Below are 26923 nucleotides of genomic sequence, written 5' to 3' on the forward strand. Positions count from 1 at the left end.
AAACCCATATTACAAAGCAGCCACTAGAGGGAGCTCTAGGGCCGTTTGCAACCATAATATCCAGTTTACCTTATAAAAGGCAGAACAGTAACTATAGTGTTTGCAATAAATGGATACATTTAAAAACAGAAAGCTATCATCTACTGTGATTCAAGTGTATAAACGAAACCACATAAAATGGCTTAAACTGAATATGGTCACGTTTTATTTTTTGTGTGGCCATTACTGCATTTTAATGGTGTTATAGATGCTGTCGAGGCTAAGCCTACATTTAAAGCCACTGAGCTGTTTGTTGGCAGGTTAATGCAATGTCACTGGTATGAATAAACGTATTAAACTTAGTTCAATAACTGAAACCATACTTATCTTGTCCTTTAGATTCTTTATTCCAACACAATTTAACATAACAGCGCAGCGGTCACAATCTGTTTGCTCCTTCCCAACAACAACACACCTGCTGCTAATGACCTATCTACCTTAAATAGACACACCATATGTAACACAAAAGGTGACCCCTAGTGGCATACATGAGGTACCCACACAAAAATGGCTCCTACAGATACTGAGCACAAATATGAGTACAGAGAATTTCCAGCAAGCTTTTAATACTGTCACAAAAAGGTCTAGAGGGATTTATCAGCATCATCCTGTCAAACTGGTTTTATGGTGGTTTTGATGAGAACAGATTATCGCTTGATCAAGAAGACCAACCGTCGAAGTCCTGTTGGGAAACCTTTGCACTTTTTCAAGGTGTGAGTATCATCAAGTGTAGCAGTGATGTCCTCATTGGTCGTTGACACAGTTGACAACTTGTTTGAGGGATGAAATTGTGGCGTTTTGGTCAGAAAGTTTATACTTGTAAATCAGACTGCAGAAATATTTCTGAAAATGTAGTGGTTTGTTTGTTTGTGGTTTGTTTGTTTGTGGTTTGTTTGTTTGTGGTTTGTTTGTTTGTGGTTTGTTTGTTTGTGGTTTGTTTGTTTGTGGTTTGTTTGTTCATGTTTTTTGTTTGTTTTTATTTCAAATATCTTATAACAAGATGAAACTACAATTGTAAACGCAATTTGGTTTTTTGGTTTTTCTCAAACTTAAGTAACTGAAACCTTTCATTGAACTACAGCAGAAACAGATTGGAAATGCCAAGTTATTCTAACACTAGTGGACTTGTTAAACAAAACATTTGTTTCACTTCTTTCTCAACATGCAGCACCATTAAGAACAGTGGACCAGCATAGTTGGTCTGCATGAGCACACTTACTGCAACAGTTGTACATGCTGAAACTGGTTGCTGGCAGCTGATGTGAAGAAATGTCTGGACACATCAAAAGTTTTCTTTTTCATTTTCTTCCTCCCTTGGATAACATACACATGGCAAATAAAAACATGTAACTAGGGTGACGTGAAGTGTGTATCATCAGGTTTAACTAAAATATAATGAGGCTGTCCATCTGTGAAGTAATTGTTCCTTCAAAAACCACTGTGACAACAGATTTTATTTCATTCATTTGATGGTTTTCTATTCTGTATACTGGAACTTTTTAATAGCCCCCCTGTCCACACATCCTTGACATGAGACTTTCTGCAGAGTTGCACATGATGAATGCACACAAAACTTAAAGTGTTGCTGTCATATTTTTTTGGATGTGGTTTGTTGTCATAATCAAGAACGTGTCTTATTTTTTTATTTGTTTTGTTGCTGATCGGCCATTGGACTGCTGAGCCTGCAGTGAACAGCCAGTCACTGACTCTTGATGCTAGAGCAAGGACAACTGAGCTCTCTCTCTCTCTCTCTCTCTTACTCTCTCTCTCTCTCTCTCTCTCTCTTTTAAATAAATAATACGTTCGAGCTGTTTATGTTTTTGACTTGTTATGGACTATGACTGGCAATGGGAGGGCTGGCGGACTCATATTATGGAGGTGGAGGGTAGACACATTTTGTGTGCAAGAGACCACATACTACAGTGGTGATTGACACAGACTTCAATGGACATTTAGGTGAAGGGAACAGAGGTTATGAGGTGTTGGGTAGGTGTGGTGTTTAGGAGAGAAATCTAGAAAGACAGATGTGGGGCAGATTTTCCAAGTGGAAATGGCCGTGGTGCACACATACTTCAAGAACAGGGAGGAACTTGTAGAAATATATGAAAGTGGAGGAAGCTGCACACAGGGCAACTAAATATTATGCAGAAGGTGAAATCAAAAAGACAGGAGACAAGGAGGTGTCAGGGAGAATGCAGCTATGCAGCATCAAATGGTAGTTTGAAGGATGAGTTTGGACATCAAGAAGAGGAAGTGAGTGAAGGCAGAGACATGCAGGAGTATAAACAGGCTCTGGGTAGTAGGGAAGACTTACCAGATGGCTGGGATAGTACAGCTTTATTGAGATAAACTGCCAAGAAGGGGTTTGACGTCTTCTCTGCACAGAAGAAAGGGAAAAAAGAAAAGTGATTTTGAAAGTATTTGAAGGAAGAGATTTACAAAGAAAAAGAAGTGTAGTTAGCGAAATGAAGAAAATAGACCAAGAAACTGGGAGGCTAGGCATGTAGCAGAAAGAGGTGACAAAGGAAAAGGCTCAGTGCCACGTATGTGAAGCTGGACCCCAAGGAAATGAGGGAATGAGACTTGCTAGGCAGAGAGTGAGTTTGAATGGATGTTCAAACCCAAAAAAAAAAAGATATATTCACATAACGTAGATTGAAAGAAGCTGCAGGTGGCACAGCAGCTTTAATGTCTTCCAGACAGGAAGTTTTGGAAAGAAATATCATCATTTCCCAGATTTTACTATCTTAGTGTTCTGTAACAAAATCACTGTTGTGCGCATGGTGTTAGAGATGATGATGATTACAAACAAACTTAATGTGCTAGTCGTGCTTTTCTTGAGGGATTTGTCCTTCGACCAGTTTTCATGTCATTGGAATCATTTGTATTCACTGATTCTGGCACTTATTTCATCAAACCAAACTCCAAGTAAATACTTTCGGCTTTTTGGTTTTGTCAAACGAACTAATGTAAAGAATGCCTGGCTGTGCACTACACCACGCAGTGGGAATTTGTCTTCTCCAGTTAAATTCAGGATTAACTTGCTTTATAACACAGACCTCAAAAGTAACCGTTATAACCCCAAACACAAGAAAATGTGATCTACAGCACAGTGAGAACTGGCAACGCTTATCTGGAGGGGTCAGAGTGAATGAACTGGACACCTGTAGAAGCAGGATTTGATTTCCACTGATTTCCTTTCCGATCTGATACCAAGTAAAATTCAGGCTGGTATCGACGATACTGATCTGATACGATACTCTGAACAAAAACTTATTTTTTTTACTCTATCTTTTATTTTATCTCAAATTATAGCGTCGTAATGATCACAGGACATCAGATTACTTGTTCTTATCACTTAATGATGCAGAATTATCATATAGAAATGAAAAACCTGAAGTTGTGGCTATTTGTTGCCTGCCTGCAGCATTAAAGGACTCCGTGAGAGACGTCTGTCTCGCCCTGGCAGCACCTCTCCCTCTCCTCCTCTTCAGTTCCCCTCAACATACGCTCGTCATATTCTGTGATATGATTCACTCTGAGGTGTTTGACCAGGTCAGCGGTGTTACCACAACACCTCACATTCTTGCCACATGTATGGCAAACCACGTCTCAGCTGTTCGTGGAGGTAAAATACGTCTGCACATGACTCTGTTTACGCTCAGCCATTGTTGTGAGTGTGCACGCCAAGGGGCCGGACACAATGACGGGTATCGGAGGAATCGATATTTCAGTATCGATCCGCACATCACTAGTTGAGATACGTTTTAAACTGGTCCAAAAAACAAATGCATATTTTCCCGAACCACTGTTCCTTGACTAAGGTGGATAACGTGATGAGGTCAAGGAAGGGTGTGACGGAGATTTGATTGAAAAACTTGCAATTGTCGTCCGTTAAAGTTTCACGTTGGCTTTTTCATCTTGAAAGCCCTCTCTGCTCGTGTCCAACCCGGGTGAACAATCACAGATGTGAGAAATGTAAACAAACCGTCCGCAGAACGCTGATCAGGTTATTTTAAGCGCAAGAAAACAAAAATGTTGCGCTCACCGTCGGCGTCACGGACGAGGCCTGGGGGTCCGGGCCCGTCCACAAAGGTCATTGTAACACAAATCATACGATTGCTAATGAAAATGCTATAAAGCTACATCGCAGATAAGTCTCTGGAGTAACAATCAAGGCCATGTTAGTTATTTGATGAATAGTATCTGTGCCACTCATGGCGCATGACTGAGGAGGACGTTGACCTCTGCAAGTCAGGAAAGTCTGCTACTCATTGTATAAATATGAGATTTTTTTCAAAAACCAGCCAGCCATCATCTCGGGAGGCTGACTCCAAAGTACCATCTCACTTCAAACTTGCAAAACAAGTCGAGTCGATGCGAGCGCACTGCTTGTTTCTAGTTAGTCTTTAAGGATGACAGCATTAGTCTGCTCCTTTGTATGAAATAAAGTGAGTCGAGTCCATGTGGTCTGGCACCCACCCACATTTCTCTGCTAGTGATCCATGAGGACTCCACCTTGTTGCCAGTTCTCTTGTGTGGAAGCTTCAGGAAATGACAGCTTCACTCTGACGTGTGTGAGCTGTGTGAGGTCTGTGGTTAGAAGTTTACAGTGTTTGCTCTTTGTGTCGTCTGTAATATGCTCTATGGCTTTAAAAAAATGGCCACATGTTTGTGTAGCTGAATTTGTCCATCTCTGACCTTCTGAGGCTGTATTTTCAAATAGGGACGTTCTGACTTTTCTTCACCTTGTACTTCATTCTGCAAATGTTTTATACTCTATTAGAGTTATTACATTATTCTGTTATGCTATAAAATCAACCCCCATATAAGATCGTACTTAAGAAATACATTTAAAAAACCTTCCTGTGCAAATAACCCAAGTTATCTAGAAGAAATAAAAACTGCACCGCAAACCAAACTCAGGTGTTCGACCTGTTGAGCTCGGGAAACTAACTGGTGTTTCATTTTAGTGAGTGCTTTGTTAGATTCCTTCATTTGAACCAAATGAAGTTGATTAAAGTTGATGCATTGATGTGTTTGAAGTGTTTTGTTAGTTGCGATGGATCTCCTGCTGTCTTTTTTCCTCATTATTAAAAGAGGATTTCTTTGAATTTCAAACATCCATTTCCTGTTTATCTGGTCCCGGGTCACAGGTGCAGCAGTCTAAGCAGAGAATCCCAGACCTCCCTAAACAACCACTTCCTCCAGCATATCCAGGACAATACTGAGGCATTCCCAGGCCTGCTGAGAGATATAACCTCTCTAGTGTGTCCTGGGTCTGCCCTGGAGACTCCTCCTCATGGGACATGCCCCAAACACCTCACCCAGGATATTTTTAATGAAAACATCACAAATAAGTCGTCAGGTCTGATGGTCACATTTGTGAGATTCAACCACCATAAAGCAGAGATCACACAGGACACACTGTGTAACACTCAGCTCAGGTGTGTTCAGGACATTTGCTTGGAAGAAGCCGTCTGTGGATAAATCCTGCTCTCCACCTCAGCTGTCAGGTTTATCCAGAGAACGGCCGTCCTGACTTCCAGCAGCCCCACAGTCCTCGTTTCTAATAAACTGGCATCACTGAAATGAACTGTCTGCCTCGCTGTTCAATAATCTGCTCTTTGCCAATTTCCCAGCAGAAGCTTCCACTCATATCAGCATTTTTCTGTGATTCTCACATGAACTAAACATAAAAAGCTGAAGCCAACCTCAGAGTTCCCCGTAGTGAGGAAGAGTTTCCTCTGAGCCACAGCTGAGTTTGATGCGTCCACAAAGGAAGACTGACGGGAGGACAGACTCTGGGAGAAAGGCAGATATTAAAAGATATGAATACAAAGTACGCTGCAACAAACAGGACAGCAGATTATGAAGAGCGGTTAGACCTTCATGTGTCAGTCATTGAAATGTGATCAAAGTTACCTGTTTGACATCCTGATAGAAGAAAATCAGCTTCTTGGATCCGTTTGCAGCAAAGAATTCATGGATCAGACTGAACTGGAAGAATCAGACATTAATGACTCAAAGGTTCAACTCTGAGGAAGGATCACGTCTCTGAACTTACTCTGTCATCAGAGACGATGGCGTCTTCCACCGCCGCCTCCTCCAGGCTGCCGGCGTCGGCCAGCCTGCTCATCAGGTATTTATGTCGGGCATCCAGAGCTGCCCGCCGTTCCTCCTTCACGGCTCTCGCCTGTTTGGCTACTTCTCTCCTCGCCTCATTGGACAGCAGCATCGTCCTTTTACCAGACACCTGGAGAAACATCAGCTCAGTCTACAGACGCAGAGACCAGTGAGAGCTTGGCCCAAACATCTGCAGGTTTCTGAGGACCACGTTTGACCCTGACTGGAGGCATCGATTCTGAGAGTGACTGCCTAAACTGAGCTACTGTCCCCCCTCCACTGAGACGTTGTCCTGTGATGTGTCATGGGGGGAAGTGTTCCTCACGGTTGGACTCGTGACAAGTTCAGTCAGTTTATTCAAACTTTAAAAAGACGCATTTGCAGTCTCTGGATTTCAGCAGAAACAAATGTGAACACAGCACTTTTTGATTGAGTATAAAAGGATGAAAGAGTCAGTGATCAGTAACATTGTTGCTGACTGATGCTGTTGTAGAGCTGTCTTTGGATCCTCACCTTCCTGGAAGCCTTCCCTGGATTGCTCATATATCATTAACTTGTTTGTGTTCAGTAGAATCAGGTGTTGTGGATGCAGGTCGTAGCTGTGTGAGGCCTGTACAGTCAGCGCTGTGTGAGCGCTGTGTAACGTTAGCTTACACTTCTTTCTGTTGTTATCATCCTTCAGGTTAATGTTGTTTTCATTATGCATCACAGGAAGTGTGGGTGGCTGTTAGCCTCACAGCTCATGGAGAGTTGCTGCTGCTCTGCCTCCTTTTTGATGTTTCTGCTCTTTGTGGCTTTGTGTTACTTTGTGTCGTGTCTGAAACAAAGTGAGTCCATGTTACTAACTGTAGTCGGCTCTCTGTCTCGTGCACAGCTGACTGTTGTCTGAATGAAAGTGTTTTTGTACTTTGTGTAATCTGTTGGGTCTTTGAGCCCTTTTTAAACAGCATATGAGCCATATGTATGTGTGTATATGAAAGGTTGTTTGTAATACATCAAACTGTTGCTTATTCTAGAGCTGCTGCTGTGCCTGATTGGTCTACTCGCTCGAAACTGAAGGTTGACTTGATTCTTTTGGTTTTTTACATTTTGTCAATAAACCAACTTCTTTATGATTTGAACGGCGTCTCTGACGTGTCACAGGCCTGTCAGCTTTCTTGGTGATTGGTATAGATTTGAGCTTCATGCTCTGGCTGTTGTTGGGTTTTCCTCTTTCATATTAAAGCTTTTGTCCTACATTTGGCTCTAAAGTCTAATTCTAATCCCAGCACTGTGTCTGGGTGTGTGATGCTTGTTTTCCTGCTCTTTCTCATGAAACAGTCACAACGTTCTCAGTCCAACTTTCACTCTTTGCTGCGTTTGCTGCAGCTGCAGTGAACATGGTGCCGTTTGCCTTTAAGAAAGTTGTGCACAAAGGCTTTTTCTCTAGCAGACAGCTGTGTGGCTAAAAGTCAGATCATTTTTTACCACCTCAGTCACACTGGACTGAAACAAGAGTGAAACTAGGAAGAATCAGAGTTTGTCCAGTGACTGCACTGATTTTCTTCATATTCACAAACTGATTCTAAGTAGTTGCATCAGCTAATCACCCGGACACTGAGCGTCCAACACGCTCCCTGAAGGGAAACGATTACATCCTCCAAACAATCACAATCTGTCTCTGAACGACTGGAATTATTCTCTGATTTGTCAATAACTGGAGTTTATCAATGCAGACACGTTGCCAACATGATGAAGTCAGTCTGAGTCGCATCTCTTTGGCTAACTTAACTCAAGTGGTTGCCGACTATTCTGGTTCTATTCCCATATAACAGCAGGGTTGCTGAGCACCTCTGTCACTCTGCACTTATGTTCCCAGTTCTCTTTTGTGGAGGAATTTTCCAGGAATTCCTGGGACCAGCTTTCCATGAGAGACCCGATCAGGAGCGACTGTCCTGGACACTCCCAGCATCACAGGGACTCACAAACCCGTCTACCACAGTGAGAAGACTGATCGTCACAGGCCCACATGTAGCTTTAGATCACACGTGTGCACTTCCTGTGGTCACTGCTGTAACTCTAGACTCACCGAGGGGCCAGTGGTTGGTGAGGCAGCAGCAGCTGAAGTCATGTGACTAATGGCTCTCAGCTTCTGTCCTCCTATTCGCCGGTGTCCTTCACCTGTCACACCTGGTCAAGAAAGAGTGAGAATGTTCAGAGCTTTAATGGAAAAGAATATTATTACATATAAAAGGCCTCTAACAAGTATTGTAGTGTTAATCAGGATGAAGTCCATCATGAACACTTCAGAGTGCTTCAGACAGTCGGTGTTTCATCCACAGAGCCTCCAGTCTGCATATCAAAGGATCCTGAGGAATGACAGTGAAGCCCGAGTTCCCCTCATTACATTCATGTGTGTGACTGTGAGGAAAAGGTGATTGTATGAACGTGTGTGAGCGAGTGAATGAGGCTTGTATCAGAGTGGAGATAATGTCAGCGGCACAAGCTGGACGCTGCCAGGTGTCACATGTGAATCTGTGCATCAGTGTCTGCACCTTTGTGGAGGTGAAGCTCAGGAGGTTTGGATTTGTTCAAAGCTCTGTCTGCTCCATCTTTCTTTCCCTCAGGCCTCTCCAGATCAGGAAGGAGGTCCTGTTCTCCTTCTCCCTCCTGGATTTCTGGATCCAGGGAAGGATCAAAGTCTCTCAGCCCAGCATCAGAGCTTCTGGCTGGGGGAGGACTGGAAGTTTCAGCTGGAGGCTGAGAGCCTGGATCTGCCATCTGAGTCACAATTCAAATATTCTCAGTAATCTCAAAAAGCAACAGAAAGGTGCCATTTTCATGAGCAGTGGGTTATCCAGCAGTTTGATTCATGTCAGCAGCATTTAGTTTGTAACTGCTGACTCACCTCTGGCTGTGTCCTGCTCTCAGGGTCACAGTGGACACTGTACCTTTGACCGAAGCTGCAAAGACAGTCAGCAGGGGTCTGGATGCATTCAGCACCACGTCCTTGTTGGGCAGACACCTTCAGTGACAGGACAGACAGTCCAAAGTAAGGAGACGTGGGACACAGTGAAGACACAGAAACAGAAACCAGAACTATAATCACAAAACAAACTCAGAAACATAAAGAGTGAATCAGCTGATTCAGTGTTTGTGACAAAAACATGGATCCTGGTTAATAACTTTTATTTGTTTGTTTCTGTATTATTTTGTGTATCGTTCTTATGAGCTGTTGTTTTGTCAGTGAAATATTATTTCATTGTTTTAAGCTTTTTGTTGACTTTGAAGTGCTTAAGTTGATATTTTTGAACATTTAATTTGTTCGATTATTGTCGAGTCGATAAAACTGTCAAACGCACAGCTGCTTCCAGCACGGCCGGAGGAGAGGTGGCCGAGCAGACGCACAACACACACAGCTCACAGGTTTGCATTTCTATATATTGCAGATGTTGCAGAAATTGAGAGTAAAGAACTCAGAGATCCAGCGCTGTCTCCTGCCCCTTATTTATACACCACAACACAACGACAGGCGTAACTCACACAAACGGGTAACATGAGGCTCAGATGCTTTGGACGTGTTCACATATACTGGACACAGAATGATGAAGATGGAGCTGCAGGAAGGAGGAAAAGAGGAAAAACACAGAAAAGATTCACAGATGTGGTGAAAAAGGACACGACAGCTTCTGTTTGTTAGTTTGGTTTTTCTTTATTTGGTAAAGATTCAGAAATAAAGAGAAGATCACATGTTTGAATATTATATTAACGTTCTGTAATTACAACAAGTTGTAAAATCTTTCCAGAGTGAGACAGAGACTGTGCAGAGACTGTAGAAGGACAGAGCAGCAGCAGAGCAGTCCAGATACACTGATGATCCTCTGTCAGATCCAGAGGGACACACAGGGCTGATGCTGGACTCTACATTGTGTCTGACAGTGGAGCTGTTCTCAGAGCAGTTCACTCTGCAGCACTGACAGTCATCTGCACTTCATTCCTCTGTCAGTCACTGCTGGATGAAGCTCTCCTCTCCACCTCCCAGTAACATGGCCCAGTCAGAGCGTCTCTACACACAAGCTGCTGCTGCTTCAACCTCTCTGGATCATCAGGACACAGCTGCTCCTCTCTCAGCACACACACCGTCCTGTTTACCATCATCACCTCCACCTGCAGAGAGAAGGAGGAAGAGCAGAGGAGATAAACGAGTGTTTCCAGAGACTCTTCATCAGCTGTCAGTCAGTGATGCAGCACATCCAGTATAAAGAGCAGCAGGGACGTCAGTGCTGGGACTGTACTAGGACTCATTGTTGCTTCACTTTTTCTAATCTTTGGATTTTTATTGAAGTTGCTGAAAATGTTTTTCCCTCCTAGTTTGAGTTTGGACTTTCATTCATTAGAAGAACCTTGGTGTGTCCACTCTGAGCTCTGTAGGAACCCCAACAACAAGCCCAACAATCCAGATGGACGGTTCCAGCTGTTAACTGGAGGAATTCCATCCAAACATCTGCTCTCACTAAATTCTTCCTCACCTACAGACTGTGTTCTTCACTGCTTTAAACTTGGAAATCAATGCAGTCATTGGTCTGCGTGCTGCTTTGTTCAGAGAGCTGATTGGTTGTTGACAGTGTTTGATCAGAGCGTGTCAGCCGTTACTATGGTGACCATAAAGGTGAGAAACAGGAAGTGTTTGTGTCCAATCCTGAAGCCTGTCACCGTTCTCCTCTCACAGCTTCACTGAGAAGCTGCAGCTTTACAGGAAACACTGGATCTTTGTTTCATACTGACTGTGTTTAGTACAATACTGCTGACAGCACCACCCACTCACTCCATCACTCTACTTACACCAGAGTCTCCAGTCTGTAGTCTGGACTCTGCTGAAGATCAGACAGCTGCTTCACTCCTGGATCCTGCAGGTTGTTGAAGTACAGCTCCAGCTGTCTCAGATGGGAGGGGTTGGACTTCAGTGCTGCTGCCAGATAATCACAGCTGATCTTTGACAAACCACAGAAACTCAATCTGTATAAAGAATGAAAGATGTAAGTTTATTAGACAAAGTGCTTGAAATCATTCAGTGTTTCATCATCTGTTCAGAGCTGAAGAAGCTTCAGAATGTAGAAGTTTAGAAAATGGAAACTCCAAACAGCTGAAGCCAACAGGAAGCAGCTTCAAACAGGAAACTGTGCAGAGTTTCAGACTATATGTCCTGATGCAGCCAGTTGGATTTTGGAGATTTGAATCTCTGTTCTGTGACTAAGTCCTTGAATCATTTCTTCCAGTTGGTCCAACAAGACAGACTAAGTATTGGACATGTGTTGTGGCTCCATCAGGGGAGCTTCTAAATGTGATGTGATGGCCCCTCTGGGTCTGTCAGGTCACAGCACTGAAGAGAGCTCAAACTGGGCACACAGTTGTTCCAGTCTGGACCAAAGACTCTATACTGGGACTGAGGGACTGCTCTGACTGCACCCACTGGGACTTTTTAAAGGCTCATGTTCTCACTTAGATCATCGATTTCTACTGACATTTCTTTCTGGGAAAAATGGGGATTACTTTGGAAACAGGAAGTATTTTCCCCAATAAGCAGCCCTGGATTAGTAAATCACTCCAACATGTTCTCAGGCAGAAGAAGCTGTCTTGTTATGAGGGAGAGAAGAAAAAGATTGAGGCACAGAAACCTGTTGAAAGAGAGATAAAGCAGCTAAAATCAGGTGTAAAAGTAAAGCAGAGGATGAGCTGAATAAAGGACACTCAAGGCTGGCTTGGAAAGGAATGAAGTCCATGGTGGGGATGCAGAACAAGGAGCAAAGATGAATGTGATGCTGAATCAGCAGAAGACTTGGACTCATTTGATTCCAGCTTTGATATCATTGATTTCAATGAAGAGCTTTGTGATTGTAGCAAAGGGCTGGTAGCTCTGAGAGTCCCACTGATGAGGTGTTTGTGTGGAAATCTCTTAGTGGGACCAAAGAGAGAAAAAGCCCTGGTCCTGATGCTGTGGGAGGGAAATGATTGAAGTGTGCTGTGAGGAACTGACTGGGAGATTTTCACACATTTTCCAGTCCTCCTGGGAACAACAGGAAGTTCCCAGCATATGGAAACAAAGGTTAAGTGTCCTATGGCACTCAGTGATGATGGTGCTGTGGCCCCACCACCTCCACCTCTTTGTAAAGGAACTAACTGTAATCTGAAGCTTCAAATGGAACTAAGACTTCCTCCACTAGGTGGCAGTGTCTGATGAGAAAGTGTTAGTGGAGCTGGCCTGGAGTCAGAAACAGGAAGATGCAGGATTTGGGCTGAAATGGGCAAAAGTGGTTAGCACTAGTGCCTTAGAGCAAGAAGGTTGTAGGTTGAAGCTTGTTGGTCAGCTGGGCCTTTCTGTGGAGGTTGGATGTTCTCCCACAGTCCAATGAAATGCTGCTTAGGTTCATTGGTGCTTCTACATTGGCTGTAGGTGTGGATGTGAGGGAGTGCTTCTCTGTCGCTCTCTGTTGGCCCTGTGATGGACTGCTCACCTGTGCAGGTGGACCACGCCTCTTGCCCTATGACAGCTAGGGCACAGGCTGCAGCCCTGTGAGCCTAAGCTGAATAAACAGTTAGCAAAAATGATCCATAGATGGCCTGAAATCCCCCAGTTAGCAGTTTGGTAGATAGCTATGACATGCTAATCCCATCCAGCAGCTGTATTCTACCTGTAAGCTGATCCCTGCTGAGCCAAAGCACTTTTTCATATACAAATTACAACCTTTAATAGAAACCTATTGGTCAGCATCTTATTAGCCTGCTGTTAGCTTCATTCCACAGAAAACTGAGAGAAACTAACAGAGTTGATAAAGAATAAAGAGAAATGTGCTGATTTAAAGCCTTTGAAGTGCTTCAGATGATCTCTGTCCACTTCTGTCCACTCATTCATTCATGTAAGCTTTCTAATGCAGCTTTGATCTTCACAGTCTGCTTGATGAAACTCATTCTAAGCCTGAATGTCAGAGTGTTCCTCCTTCTCTTTCCCATCATTCATGCTGGCAGTGGAGGAGATTTGGATGTTGGACTGTGTTTTGGATGATGTGTGTATGTTTGTGTTGGACTGCTGTCTGTAAAGCAAACGCACATTTTGCTTTGGATTTCAGTGTCACACAGACTTTAAGGTGCAATGAAGAGTTTGAGAGTTTCACAGTGAATTTTCCAGTGGAGGATTTTTCTTCTTCTTTGAAGGTTTGAAATGTGAACATTGTTCTGCTGCAGTCAATGGACTAAACCAGAGAAGAAGAAAACAGACTTTACCATGAAGATCCTCAGTGTGGATCAGTATAATATCAGCCTGATGTCTGCAGTTTAGTGTCAGCACAACTTTCACATCATATTCATCTCAGCACAACTAAAACATGCTGACTGACCTCAGAGTTTCAAGTTTACATCCTGGGCTCTCCAGGAAACCACACAGATGCTTCACTCCTGGATCCTGCAGCTTGTAGTTGGAGCTCAGGTCCAGCTCTCTCAGATGGGAGGGGTTGGACTTCAGTGCTGCTGCCAGATAATCACAGCTGATCTCTGACAAACCACAGCTCTCCAATCTGTATAAAGAATGAAAGATGTAAGTTTATTAGACAAAGTGCTTGAAATCATTCAGTGTTTCATCATCTGTTCAGAGCTGAAGAAGGTTCAGAATGTAGAAGTTTAGAAAATGGAAACTCCAAACAGCTGAAGCCAACAGGAAGCAGCTTCAAACAAACACAACAAGAGAAAAAACTCTGAATGTTTCACATTAAAGTCGTACATTTCTCATAAAAACAGGACAAAGACTTGAAAAAGTCGTGTTTTTCCTTCCAGGAACCACATGGCTTCACTTTTAAAGGTGAAGTGTGACAGAAATGGACATATTTGAAGTCCAACACCTTTTTCCAGTCACATTATTAAAGCAGACAAACTACAAGCTCATTTTCATTCCAACAAGTCATCTTCTGACCTGGACTAACAACACTGGTCTCTATGTGCAGCTGGCTGTGAGACCAGTGCTCAGGGAGCGTCTACAAAGTGCAACACTGAAAGAACATCACACACTCATTTGCTTCCAGCACTTTCACACAAACATCTACTGTCATTATTGTCACCAAACTCTGTGGATCCTTTATTGCAAATTCAAATGGGATCAAATGGTCAGACAAAAGAGGGTTATGAGGAAATATGATGAAATGTTGTGTATTAGCAGCAAATTATTGAATCTTTTTCCTCAGAAACCAAACAAAATGATTGACAAACATGTTTTTACAAACTCAGTGTTGGACTTGGATCAGCAGGATAAGCTGATGTTTAAAGGCATTTGAGTCTCGCTGTATGAGAGTCCAGTTCTTACTCAATATTTATGGATGATGTTCTTTCAGTGTTGCACTTTGTTTGGCACAAAATGAAATTATTTGGCCTCTCAGATGCTTTTAGAGATTCCCAAATGACTGATGATGACATCTCTGGGGTCTGATTGATAGAAAAAAAATCTCTTTGAGACCTTTTGTAACTGACAAACTCTTCATCTGCTAACAACACTGAGTTGAATCTCCATGGCTGATAGTTGGAGCAGGCATCAGGAATACACATTGAAAAAACAAGAGGAGAAATCACCAGAGTCTTATAATCACATTCTGTAACTAAAGGGAGACGTTTTTCTATAAAAATATATGTTTTATGGACATTAGAAAAAAAGAGTATTGATGTGAAGCAGGATTATGAAATCTCCATACATCAGCCAGCCCATAATTATCAAGAAAGCTCTGAATGACGCATGCTGACTTTGGACTAAGTGTACTTTTGTGTGAACTGTGGTCCATAGCAGATAATGAGCAGTTTAGGTCTCCCTCAAAGATGATATTGTGTGATGACATATTGGGGAGCCGCGCAAAGACATTAGTGAAAAATCTGTGATCGTCCCAATTAGAGGCGTAGTTATTTGCTAAGATCAAAGGAAAACCATAAACTATATTTTCTGCACTTAAAATCCTGTAATTTTCTCATAAATCGACAGTGCGCCTTATGGATGAATTCTGGTTGTGCTTACTGACCTCGAACCGATTTTATGTGCTACACGGCGCTCAGAAACCTTTCAAAAGATGTTTTGGTACGACTTTGCTCAGCTACGAGGCCGCACCGCTTGATGGATTGTTGGAGCATTACAGCTACGAGGAGCCTCGCGGAGTGATACGTACTCTGCTTCAACGTAATATTACTGTATTGAGTGTGTATAAGGACCATAAATGGCACCTGTAAGAGACACGGTTACAAAGAGGGTTTCAAACTCCAGGCTGTCAGTCACGCAGTAGAACCTGGGAACAGAGCAGCTGCTTGTTATTATGCTCAGCGTCTGTTTACATTTTGACTGCACGATTGTGAGCTTTTTGTTATGCACAAAAACAACATTGTTTTCTTTTATTTATGGAGCATTATTATTTAATAAATGCTGATCATTTATTTCTGAGTAATTGTTTCATGTACATCTACGCTGTATGTTAATAAATGTGCCTGTGTGAGATTTGGGACACAGCTTTGACTAAGAACTCTCTTTTTGTTCGTACTTTCTGGCTTTAAAAATATCGAGATATATATCGTATATCGCCATCCAGCTAAAGAATATCGAGATATGAACTTTGGGTCATATCGCCCAGTCGTAATATTGCAATAGGTTGTCCGTTAAACTCAAGCGGGGCTTGGGCCCTGGCACGGCGTAGCCACACAATCCTGGTAGTAGTGACGCTCGGCTATGACGGCGTGCGGGTTACCAGCTGGCTTTCTCAGGATAGGGCTCCTGTGTGAGCGGTCGACAATAACGTCTTTATCCATACCCAGCACTTCACGTAGTAGCACGGATACGGCCGTGGAGGAGCTCGAGTCCAGGCCCTCTGGGATCCCTATGATGTGGATGTTAGCTCTCCGCTTCCTGCCTTCATCACATTTATCCTTCAGGTCAGACAGCTCCTCCTTCATACTCTCTACTGTAGACTGCAGGGTGGTCACCTCATCGCTCCACATTGACAGCCCATCCTCAGCTTCTTTCACTGTAACCTTTACTCCATCAACTTCGCCGCACGTCGCCGCCATGCTGTTAGCGATCTCATTTCTCAGTCCTTGCACGTCAGCCCTTATATTGTCAAAATCTTCTTTCAATGCATTTCTGACTTCTTCTTTTAACAGCGTACTAATGTCCTCTTTAATGGATTGAAGAAGCTCCAGTTTTAGAGCAGTAGGATCCACATCACGCGCGTCTGTTGAGTCTGCTCTTCAGCGGCCGTAGAGCTGGACGCTGCCCTTTGGCCATCATCGATACTCTCGCCCGAGATCGCACCGGGGCTAAAATATTCACCTGCTCAGCTGTTTTTGATCAGTTTGAGCCTGTGTGGTTTGATCAGGTGGAGGAACGATGTGATGCTATAAAGACATCATCTTGTCCAAATGAAGTTGTTCCAACACGTGTTTAAAAAGATTTTAAAGGTTGTCGGTTCCGACATCTTAGCGATTTTTAACAGCAGTCTTAGTTCAGGTGTTGTACAGCCTGTTTTAAACATGCTGTTGTACAGCCTGTACTAAAAACCTGATCTGGATCCTCTGTCCGCTCAAATTTCAGGCCTATTTCAAAGCTTCCCTTCCTGTCGAAGATTTTGTAAAAGATTATATTTGTTCAGCTGCAATCTGTTGTAAAGGTTTCAGTCTAGTTTTAAAGCTCTTCACAGCACTGAAACTGCACTTTGAAAAGTTCTTAATGATCTTTTATCAGCCACTGATCAGGAGACTCAGCTGTGCTTTTGGATCTGACCGCTGCCTTGACCACAGCATCTTGACCTCACCATTGGAGCATGGCGGCATCAAGGGCGCTCTATTAGACTGGTTCAGCTCTTTTATTAAATCGCATTATTACATTTGGGGCTTATATTTGACGGCAATTTGAAAAACAGCTGAGCTCAGTTGTACAGCGGTCTTTCTTCAAACTGAGGCTTTTATCTAAGGTGAGATCATTTATATCTTTTAAAAACCTTGAACGGGCGATCCACGTTTTCATGACGTCCCAGCTGGATTATTGTAACTCCTTATATGTTGGAGTTAGTGGGACCTGCCTGGCAAGACTGCAGCTGGTCCAGAAAGCTGCAGCTCGTCTTCTGACACAAGCTCAAAGACATTTATCGTCCCAACAACCACATATACGCTGGTCCCTCGCTGTAACACAGTTCACCTTTGGCGGCCTCGCTGTTTCGCTGATCTTTTTTGTGCAATTTTGCATGTTTTTGTTTTTTACAGCACATTGTGTTCTGCGTCCTGATTGGCTGTAGACCATTGTCAGCCAATCTCGTGCCGTGTCTCCTGTACAGTACAGAATGTGTTCAAATTTACAGCAGTGTGACTCTGCAGTGCTGCACTGTATGTTTGTACGTTTTGTCCCAACAAACAACAATGATGACGAGACGTTTTGCACCTGTGGTAGCAGCCAAAGGCAGAGGAAGATGCTGACCATCATAGTTTCAACAAGGAGGCAAAAAGGTTGTAACTGTCCACAACAAGAACATCGTAAGGATGGAGTCAGCTTTGGCTTTGTGGCTCAGTGACCGCAGGAAAAAGAACATCGTGCTGGACACCAACATTATCTGCAGAAAAACTCAAAAGCTTTATGAAACTTTACCTGACAGCGAGGAGCCCAGGCCATGGACGAGTGCTCCTCACACAGAAGCTCATTTAATGCCAGCAAAGGCTGATTTGACACGTTTCAGAAACACTTTGCTTTCACTCTTTAATAATGAACTTATTTTTCTATGAAGGTTTGAACTTTGTTTAAACAAGAGAGAAAAGTGTGAAAATGTTCATGCCTGTCTGAGAAAAGTGTAGAAAGTGTGCAGTGAGGGTTTAACTGCCTTAAAACTTCTATAATACTTGTAAAACATAAAGCTGCTACTTCATTCTGAGACTTATTTTTAGAACGTAACTCGATAAACGAGCGACCGCAGTACTGTATTGTGTTTATTTTGAAAACTCTCAACAGGATCTTCAGATTTATTTTGAAAGCTTTATCTGGAAAACACAAACACATAAGCAGGAAACAAAGAGCGTGATATGAAACGATAGACGTTTTCATATGGTCATCATATATACATCGTTCTATCGAACAGCCCCAGCTCCTGCTGTCAGTCTCTGTAAATCTGCTCTTAAAACACATTTGTATTCACTGGCTTTTAATACAGCATGAGAGTTATTTGATATTTGATGTGTGATATTAATATTAGGAGTTATTTTAATAGTTATCTTGGATTCTTGTACAGCACTGTGGTCAACGCTGCTGCTGTAATTAATGTGCTATAAACACATAAACAATCTGCAGTTAAACATCCAAAACTAAAGATGTGATCGCTGCCTTTAGAAAATGTGCTGATGCACAAGATATCAGCTCCATTAAGGTGGAATGTGGCCGTGTTAGAAACATGTTGGAAGAAGTTTGAAGCTGAAACTGTGAAGCTGAGAGTGAAAGAGCTCCAGCGTCTGTCACAGGAAACTTTCTTATTTCCACACTGATGAAAGCATCAAGCTTTGATTTCCTGCTGCTTTTATTGAGTCACACTGTGAAACTGAGCCACAGCTGAACCAGCATCCCTGTACAGCAGACACTTACAGCGCTTGGCTGCTTCCATTGGACCCTCTGCACAGAGCTTCAGTTTCCTCTTCTGGTCCCAAAGTGCAGAACAACAAGGTTTCAAACAGCTTCGTTCCAGCAGCATCAGCCACAGACATGCAGAGAGAATCCTTTGGTTGTGTTGTGTGTTTGCATATGGATGTAGCACCACCGCAGAGACGTGCTGCAGCTCTGTTTAGTTACCCAGCTGACAGCAGAGGCTGTAGTTTACTGTTACCAACATGGAAAACTGAAGCTTCATCAGCTGGAGCTACAGAGCTGGAGAACAAAGGAGACTGAGAGGCCAGAATGATGTGGGAGGAAACATCAAGAGCCTGTTTGAAAGGAGACACATGTGGATGCTGTGCCAGTCTGTGGTCTGTCAGAAGTCAGCTGAGTCACACTGCAAGAAGCTGCAGAATCTCAGAGGAGGAGATTTGGAAGTGTTTGTGGGACAAACTGGACTCAAAGAAAGAAGATGTTTGTGAAGTCTTTGGTGGAGGTGAGCAGTGTGAAGCAGAACACATGCAGATGAATCAGGAGGTCAGCATCAGTGTCTCCTTGTGGTGGACGGTAAAAGAATCAGAGCCAACGCTCCCGTCCACCCTCGGCATGAAGCAGTGCTGTTTCTGAAACAGGAGGACAAGTCCAGAGAAGACAGAGGAAGCAAAGATGAGGGTGGGACAGGACAGCAGGACTTCCTTCAGACCTGCAGCTCCATCACACTGCTGTAGGTCCTCTTCATCACACATGTACCTGCAGCCTGTCTTCAAGTCCAGGAGTCACCTCCACACAGTGTAGAAGCCTCCTGTGCAGACCATGGAGTCCAGCCTCTGTCAGGGAAGTCGGCACTAAAGCCTGAAAGACTTCAATCTGTCTCTGCTCCACCCGAGAAAGACCAGCACCGTACTTGTTGTGCATTCAAGGGGGGAACATCAGCGCTGCATCGTGGGAACAACACCGCAGGAACAAAGACACAGCATGGCCGATGAAGGACGAGGACAAAGGAAAGGTGAGTGAGAAGACCCTGGTGGTGTGGACAGACCTGCAGGGGCTCCAAGACTGAGGAGCAGAGACGTCCATGTACCAGCTGAGGATGCTGCAGTGATCCAGGGAGCTCGGTCCAATCTGAGGCCGTGTGAACTACGTGGACCACAGTTTCTTCACAGACTTCAGCCACGTGAACATCTGGAGATCCAACAGTGTACGAGCTGTGAGCCATCAGCTGTTTCTCTCATCAGCTGCTGTAATGAGAGCTGCTGGAATCATCTCGAGCAGCAGGAAATCACTGATGTTGTTTCTAACCAAAGATATGGGACTGAGCTCCGCTGAGCTCCTTCTACTTTCATCCAGATAGAAACTGCTACAGTCTGCTGATTATTGCTTTGCCTCCATCACACAAGCTCTTTATCCTGTTCTTCACTCTCATTGGTTCTTTGTCTGCTTGTTTTTACAACAGTAGTCTTCTGATTGGTCAAAGGAGACAATCAGCTGTGACTAAATGTAGCTCCTACAGCAGTGATGGGAATAACTACTGAAGCTAATCCAGTATCAAAGCTCAGGAATCAGCAGCTCCCACCTCGTTTTCTTTCAACAACTATTTTTAGCTGCTGTGTTTTTGTGTTTCTGCAGACCTCAGACATCCTGCTGCTCTGGACAGCTTTTTCATTCTTTTTTATCATTATTTTGCTTTTCTTTTATTATTATGTTATATGTATTAATATGTGAAACACTTATTCTTTGTGTTTTTGCTTTGCTCCTGTCAAACTGCTTTAATAAAATCTGCTGCAGTCTAAACTGTGGACGTTCCCTTTTTAACCCTTTGTGAAACAATAAAGGTTTAAATCTGAGTATTCATCTATGTTAGTGTTTAATGGGTCTAATAGGTTGCTTTGGCCTTTCCCAGTAATATCTTCCCTTGCAGTCTGTGGTCCAGGCTTCTAAAACCATCCCAGGTTAACAAGAACTACAATCTAGAGGAGAGCTGCCATAACAGGTGTGACTGATGAGATCTGACCTGCAAGGTTACTCAGGTTTGTTTGTATCAGGACAAGCAGGGAAGCCGCCTGGACGTCAAAGTAGTTAGAGCTGGGCGAGTGTCCTCACCCACATCGGCTTCACAACTCTGCATCATCTACTGAGTAAGACTCAGAGCATCAGAGATTAGAAGGTCTACAAAGAGCTGAACCAGACTTCCTGTATAAAGGTTTTAGTTCCACAGATCGACAGTGTCAGCACAACTAAAACGTGGAGACTGACCTCAGAGTTTCAATTTGATGTTGTGGATTCTCCAGAAGAACACACAGCTGCTTCACTCCTGAACCCTGCAGCTTGTGGTAGCTCAGGTCCACCTCTCTGGGATACGAAGGGTTGAGCTTCAGCACTGCTTCCAGATAATCACAGCTGATCTCTGACAAATCACAGTCCTCCAATCTGTATAGAGAATGAAAGATGTAAGTTTATTAGACAAAGTGCTTGAAATCATTCAGTGTTTCATCATCTGTTCAGAGCTGAAGAAGGTTCAGAATGTAGAAGTTTAGAAAATGGAAACTCCAAACAGCTGAAGCCAACAGGAAGCAGCTTCAAACAAACACAACAAGAGAAAAAACTCTGAATGTTTCACATTAAAGTCGTACATTTCTAACAAGAGTGTTTTAAAGACAGAGTCACTGATGATCATCTTCTGCCCAGTAAAACTTTGGTTTTCCACATGTGAGTGTTAATGATGCACAAAGACTGTGAGTGCAAAGAGGGAGCGAGGAGGATGACAGAGAGATGGTACAGGAGCATCAAGAACCCGGCGAGGAAATGAGCAGAAGGACTTTGGAGCCTGTTGGATTGAAGCTTTCACAGAGACGTGTTTGACTGGACACCACCAGGACAGACTTTTAATCCCAGGATTTGGATGAGCTTTCTGTCTTTATGGTCACAAATGATGCTGTAACTCTGTGACTGTCCTGGAACTGTCAGCAGTGTGGTTACGTCCTTTTGACCTGAGTTTCCACAGCTCTTATAACAGCAGTGTACATTCAGACTGAGACACGCTTCAGTCTGTATGGACCTGTTTCTGTAGCTGCCACCATCATTCTACGGTCGTGTCCAAATTCATGGGCTGCATCCTCCCGAGGACCCGGCCTTTGCGGTCTACGTGGGCTGGGTCCTCAGAAGGTCGGGTAGGCTGGAAATAAACGGCTGGGGAAATTGGACGGTCTAGCCTTCTGATTAGCGTCACCGCTGTCTCGGTGGAGTTTAATAAACTCAGCCGTCTGCTCCTTGCTATCTAAAATATAACAGGACACTGGCGTAAATTCTCGACCGTCTCACACTTCTGTTTAATCAGTTTTCTGTTTGACGTTTAGTCAGCTCTGTAAAGACCAAGGAGGAACCCACCTGGGGGATTAATAAAGTTTTATTTTATCTAATCTAATCTAATAACTTTAATCTCAGCCAAACCGATTTACTCACGAACAAACAAAACACTGAAAAAAGCCAAACAATAACATTTTGAGGTTGTCTAAGTGACTTATATATCACGTTTAACCTGAGTAGCGAAAGTCCGCGGTGATCTGAAAATGATGTGCCGGGAGTTGTGCCGTTCTCGGCGGCTTCAGTGACCCTCGAGCTCCCGGCGAGCTATCGAGCTGGTGGGTAGCAGACGTCTCCGAAAACGTCGAAGCACTTTTGCAAATATGCGGTATCTTGATAAACCGAGCAGATATTTGATGTTTACACAGCTACTTTCTCGCCTGAAAATATGTTAAAAGTTTATTTTGTGACCGAAAAAGATTAGTATGAGTAATTTTAAAACTTAGTAGCGGCCGCCATTGTTGGAAACTGGAGTTTGGCTGGGCCGCGCTATGAATTCTGGGATATGGTAGGCCACGAAGGACACACCCGACCCATCCTTCAAATTCGGGGAAAAGGAGGACGCATTTGTTGGCTGCATTCGGAGGAGTCTACGAATTTGGACAGCCTTCGACGTGTCGCTGTGACGTAATCGGTCTACAAATGCGGCCTCAGGAGGATGCAGCCCATGAACTTGGACACGACCTACATGTTTGTACATCAGCTTATCAAATACTGTCTGCTGTCTTCATTTATTACTCTTCACCTGCTTCACTGTCACTGTGTGGGCGGAGCTGTCTGAGCCCTGCCCACACAGACACAGCTCCTCTCTGGAGCAAAACTTCTGCTTCATCTCCGCCTCTTTTCTTCATCCTCCACCTCTCTTTTCTCTTCTTCGGTGTTCTGCAGCCACAGAGCCTCACAGCCATTAGCACGCCCATACCTGAGCAGCTAGCATTACCCAGCATGCCGTGCAGCAGTGTCAGTTTGTAAATGTGCAAGAATTCCTGCTCCAAACTGTTTCACAGAGTGCTGTGTGCCGTGACCTTTGACCTGCTAAAGACAGTCAGCTGTGGATTATTCATTGTTGTGTCTGATACTTAGAACTGTGAGGAAGAAGCTACACAGTTAATCAGGGTCCCCTCTCTCTGAATCAGGAAAGGTGGGCAGGCCGCGTGTGGGCCGCGGGCCATACGTTGAGTATCACTGTTTGAAATGTGAACATTGTTCTGCTGCAGTCAATGGACTAAACCAGAGAAGAAGAAAACAGACTTTACCATGAAGATCCTCAGTGTGGATCAGTATAATATCAGCCTGATGTCTGCAGTTTAGTGTCAGCACAACTTTCACATCATATTCATCTCAGCACAACTAAAACATGCTGACTGACCCCAGAGTTTCAAATCGACATCGTGGATTCTCCAGGAAACCACACAGATGCTTCACTCCTGGATCCTGCAGGTTGCTGTAGGTTCCACTCAGGTCCACCTCTGTGGGATACGAGGGGTTGGACTTCAGTGCTGCTGCCAGATAATCAAGGCCAATATCTGACAAACCACAGCTCTTCAATCTGTATAAAGAATGAAAGATGTAAGTTTATTAGACAAAGTGCTTGAAATCATTCAGTGTTTCATCATCTGTTCAGAGCTGAAGAAGGTTCAGAATGTAGAAGTTTAGAAAATGGAAACTCCAAACAGCTGAAGCCAACAGGAAGCAGCTTCAAACAAACACAACAAGAGAAAAAACTCTGAATGTTTCACATTAAAGTCGTACATTTCTCATAAAAACAGGACAAAGACTTGAAAAAGTCGTGTTTTTCCTTCCAGGAACCACATGGCTTCACTTTTAAAGGTGAAGTGTGACAGAAATGGACATATTTGAAGTCCAACACCTTTTTCCAGTCACATTATTAAAGCAGACAAACTACAAGCTCATTTTCATTCCAACAAGTCATCTTCTGACCTGGACTAACAACACTGGTCTCTATGTGCAGCTGGCTGTGAGACCAGTGCTCAGGGAGCGTCTACAAAGTGCAACACTGAAAGAACATCACACACTCATTTGCTTCCAGCACTTTCACACAAACATCTACTGTCATTATTGTCACCAAACTCTGTGGATCCTTTATTGCAAATTCAAATGGGATCAAATGGTCAGACAAAAGAGGGTTATGAGGAAATATGATGAAATGTTGTGTATTAGCAGCAAGTTATTGAATCATTTTCCTCAGAAACCAAACAAAATGATTGACAAACATGTTTTTACAAACTCAGTGTTGGACTTGGATCAGCAGGATAAGCTGATGTTTAAAGGCATTTGAGTCTCGCTGTATGAGAGTCCAGTTCTTACTCAATATTTATGGATGAATGAAACAGAGACTGCAGCGTGTTGTGCGCTCTGCTGAGAAGGTGATTGGCTGCAGACTCCCATCTTTGCAGGACCTGTACACCTCCAGGACATTGCGGCGTGCAGCTCGGATCTCAGCTGACCCTTCTCACCCTGGACACAGTCTGTTTGACCTGCTCCCCTCAGGCAGGAGGCTCCGGTCCATTCGCACCAGAACCTCTCGCCATAAGAACAGTTTCTTCCCCTCTGCTGTTGGACACATGAACAATAACCATGACTGTTCCCGCCACTAACACATGACCCTACGCTGTGTTCACTGCATCATTCCATGTTTGGCACTGATCACCACCTGCACTCATGTATATATCTTTCAACGTAGCACTCTTAATTCTTATTCTCATGTATATATCTCATGTATATCTCATGCACATATCTTCCCACGTAGCACTTTTAATTCTTATCCCTACTTTTATTTTTTTCCATGTCTATTTAAGTGCTATTTATGACACTATGTTTGCACTGAAGCACCGCAGCAATTTCCTAATGTTGTAAACCTGCTCAACATTTGGCAATAAACCCCATTCTGATTCTGATTCTGATTCTGATGATGTTCTTTCAGTGTTGCACTTTGTAGACGCTCCCTGAGCCTCACAGCCAGCTGCACATGGACCAGCTGACATTACCCAGCATTAGAGGCGGCTGTAAAAAATTCATGTTCCCATTTAAATGGTTTTAATTTGAATAAAACGATGTTGATTCATTCAATCCTGAATCGATGTTTAATATAAATGTATTTTGCCAGAATCTCAGGTTAAAGCTCACAAACTATTTCAACAAGCAGCAAACAGATAAAACAGTAAATGAGAGCAGCTAAACACACAAAGATGGAAACACAGAGCGTGGATCGTTCACTCCACGGCACGTACACGGACACGCCGTCGGGGCTGAAAGTGGACAGCTCACAGATCCTGAAGCTGCAGGTTTCATCTGTCTCCAACCAAAACTGAGTGAAGCAGCAGCAAAAGAAGATCCAAACTCTGCTTCACGTTTGATCAATATGCTCATGAATTCTCTCTGACTTTGGCTGTTCCTGCCTGCACAGCTCTCTCTCTCTCAGTGTACTCCAAGAACAGCTTCAAACATCTGTTTCTGCATCATTCACTGTTTATTAGCCACCAGTCTGCTGTTGTGTTCAGTGCTGTCGGCCTCTGACAGTAAAGCCTCATTTCTGCTGTTCCATGGAAACTTTTTAAAATGATGACAGATTACAAACTCTCAGCTGTGTCTGTAATCAAACCTCTGTAACTTTGCTTCACTTCAGCAGCATCAGCTCATGTTCACATGTTGCTTCATGGTTTGCTTCAGTTTTTGATCGACTGCAGAATATTTTGAAGGTTATCTGCTATAAAAAGCCAGAAGAGGAAAATCTGCTTCATGTGTTTCTGTTTGATCCTCAGTGACTTTGACACAAAGGCCTCTGCTGTGATGATCACACCTCTGATCAAGTCTCACAGTGTCACAACTGATAAATGATCAGAGTTAGAATATTTCTGACTGTCTGCTGTGTGCCGTGACCTTTGACCTGCTAAAGACAGTCAGCTGTGGATTATTCATTGTTGTGTCTGATACTTAGAACTGTGAGGAAGAAGCTACACAGTTAATCAGGGTCCCCTCTCTCTGAATCAGGAAAGGTGGGCAGGCCGCGTGTGGGCCGCGGGCCATACGTTGAGTATCACTGTTTGAAATGTGAACATTGTTCTGCTGCAGTCAATGGACTAAACCAGAGAAGAAGAAAACAGACTTTACCATGAAGATCCTCAGTGTGGATCAGTATAATATCAGCCTGATGTCTGCAGTTTAGTGTCAGCACAACTTTCACATCATATTCATCTCAGCACAACTAAAACATGCTGACTGACCTCAGAGTTTCAAGTTTACATCCTGGACTCTCCAGGAAACCACACAGATGCTTCACTCCTGGATCCTGCAGCTTGTTGTTTTTGTACAGGTCCAGCTCTCTCAGATGGGAGGGGTTGGACTTCAGTGCTGCTGCCAGATAATCACAGCTGATCTCTGACAAACCACAGCTCTTCAATCTGTATAAAGAATGAAAGATGTAAGTTTATTAGACAAAGTGCTTGAAATCATTCAGTGTTTCATCATCTGTTCAGAGCTGAAGAAGGTTCAGAATGTAGAAGTTTAGAAAATGGAAACTCCAAACAGCTGAAGCCAACAGGAAGCAGCTTCAAACAAACACAACAAGAGAAAAAACTCTGAATGTTTCACATTAAAGTCGTACATGTCTCATAAAAACAGGACAAAGACTTGAAAAAGTCGTGTTTTTCCTTCCAGGAACCACATGGCTTCACTTTTAAAGGTGAAGTGTGACAGAAATGGACATATTTGAAGTCCAACACCTTTTTCCAGTCACATTATTAAAGCAGACAAACTACAAGC

The 26923-nt window shown here is 43.4% G+C and overlaps 2 protein-coding genes across 2 annotated transcripts in view; both read right to left on the reverse strand.

Annotated features, from left to right (window-relative positions):
• The window catches only part of LOC308394299 (uncharacterized protein), a 1060216-nt gene that overhangs the window by 234387 nt on the left and 798906 nt on the right, over positions 1-26923 (reverse strand). Inside the window, exons 34-35 of the mRNA XM_080878552.1 lie at positions 26386-26562; positions 13536-13712 (exon numbers count right to left, since the gene is read on the reverse strand). Coding sequence (XP_080734678.1) covers positions 13536-13712; positions 26386-26562 — 354 coding nt within the window. The remainder of the gene's footprint in view (positions 1-13535; positions 13713-26385; positions 26563-26923) is intronic.
• LOC308394315 (uncharacterized protein) lies at positions 197-9256 on the reverse strand. Its single transcript, XM_080878579.1, has 7 exons — positions 9053-9256; positions 8700-8925; positions 8234-8334; positions 6107-6295; positions 5965-6039; positions 5754-5843; positions 197-2416 (listed from the first exon to the last, which is right to left on the reverse strand). The coding sequence occupies exons 2-7, from the start codon at positions 8923-8925 to the stop codon at positions 2180-2182; spliced, it is 918 nt and encodes a 305-aa protein (XP_080734705.1). The 5' UTR covers positions 9053-9256; the 3' UTR covers positions 197-2179.

Source organism: Rhamphochromis sp. 'chilingali', assembly GCF_963969265.1.
Source record: "Rhamphochromis sp. 'chilingali' genome assembly, chromosome: 3".
Classification (NCBI taxonomy): domain Eukaryota; kingdom Metazoa; phylum Chordata; class Actinopteri; order Cichliformes; family Cichlidae; genus Rhamphochromis; species Rhamphochromis sp. 'chilingali'.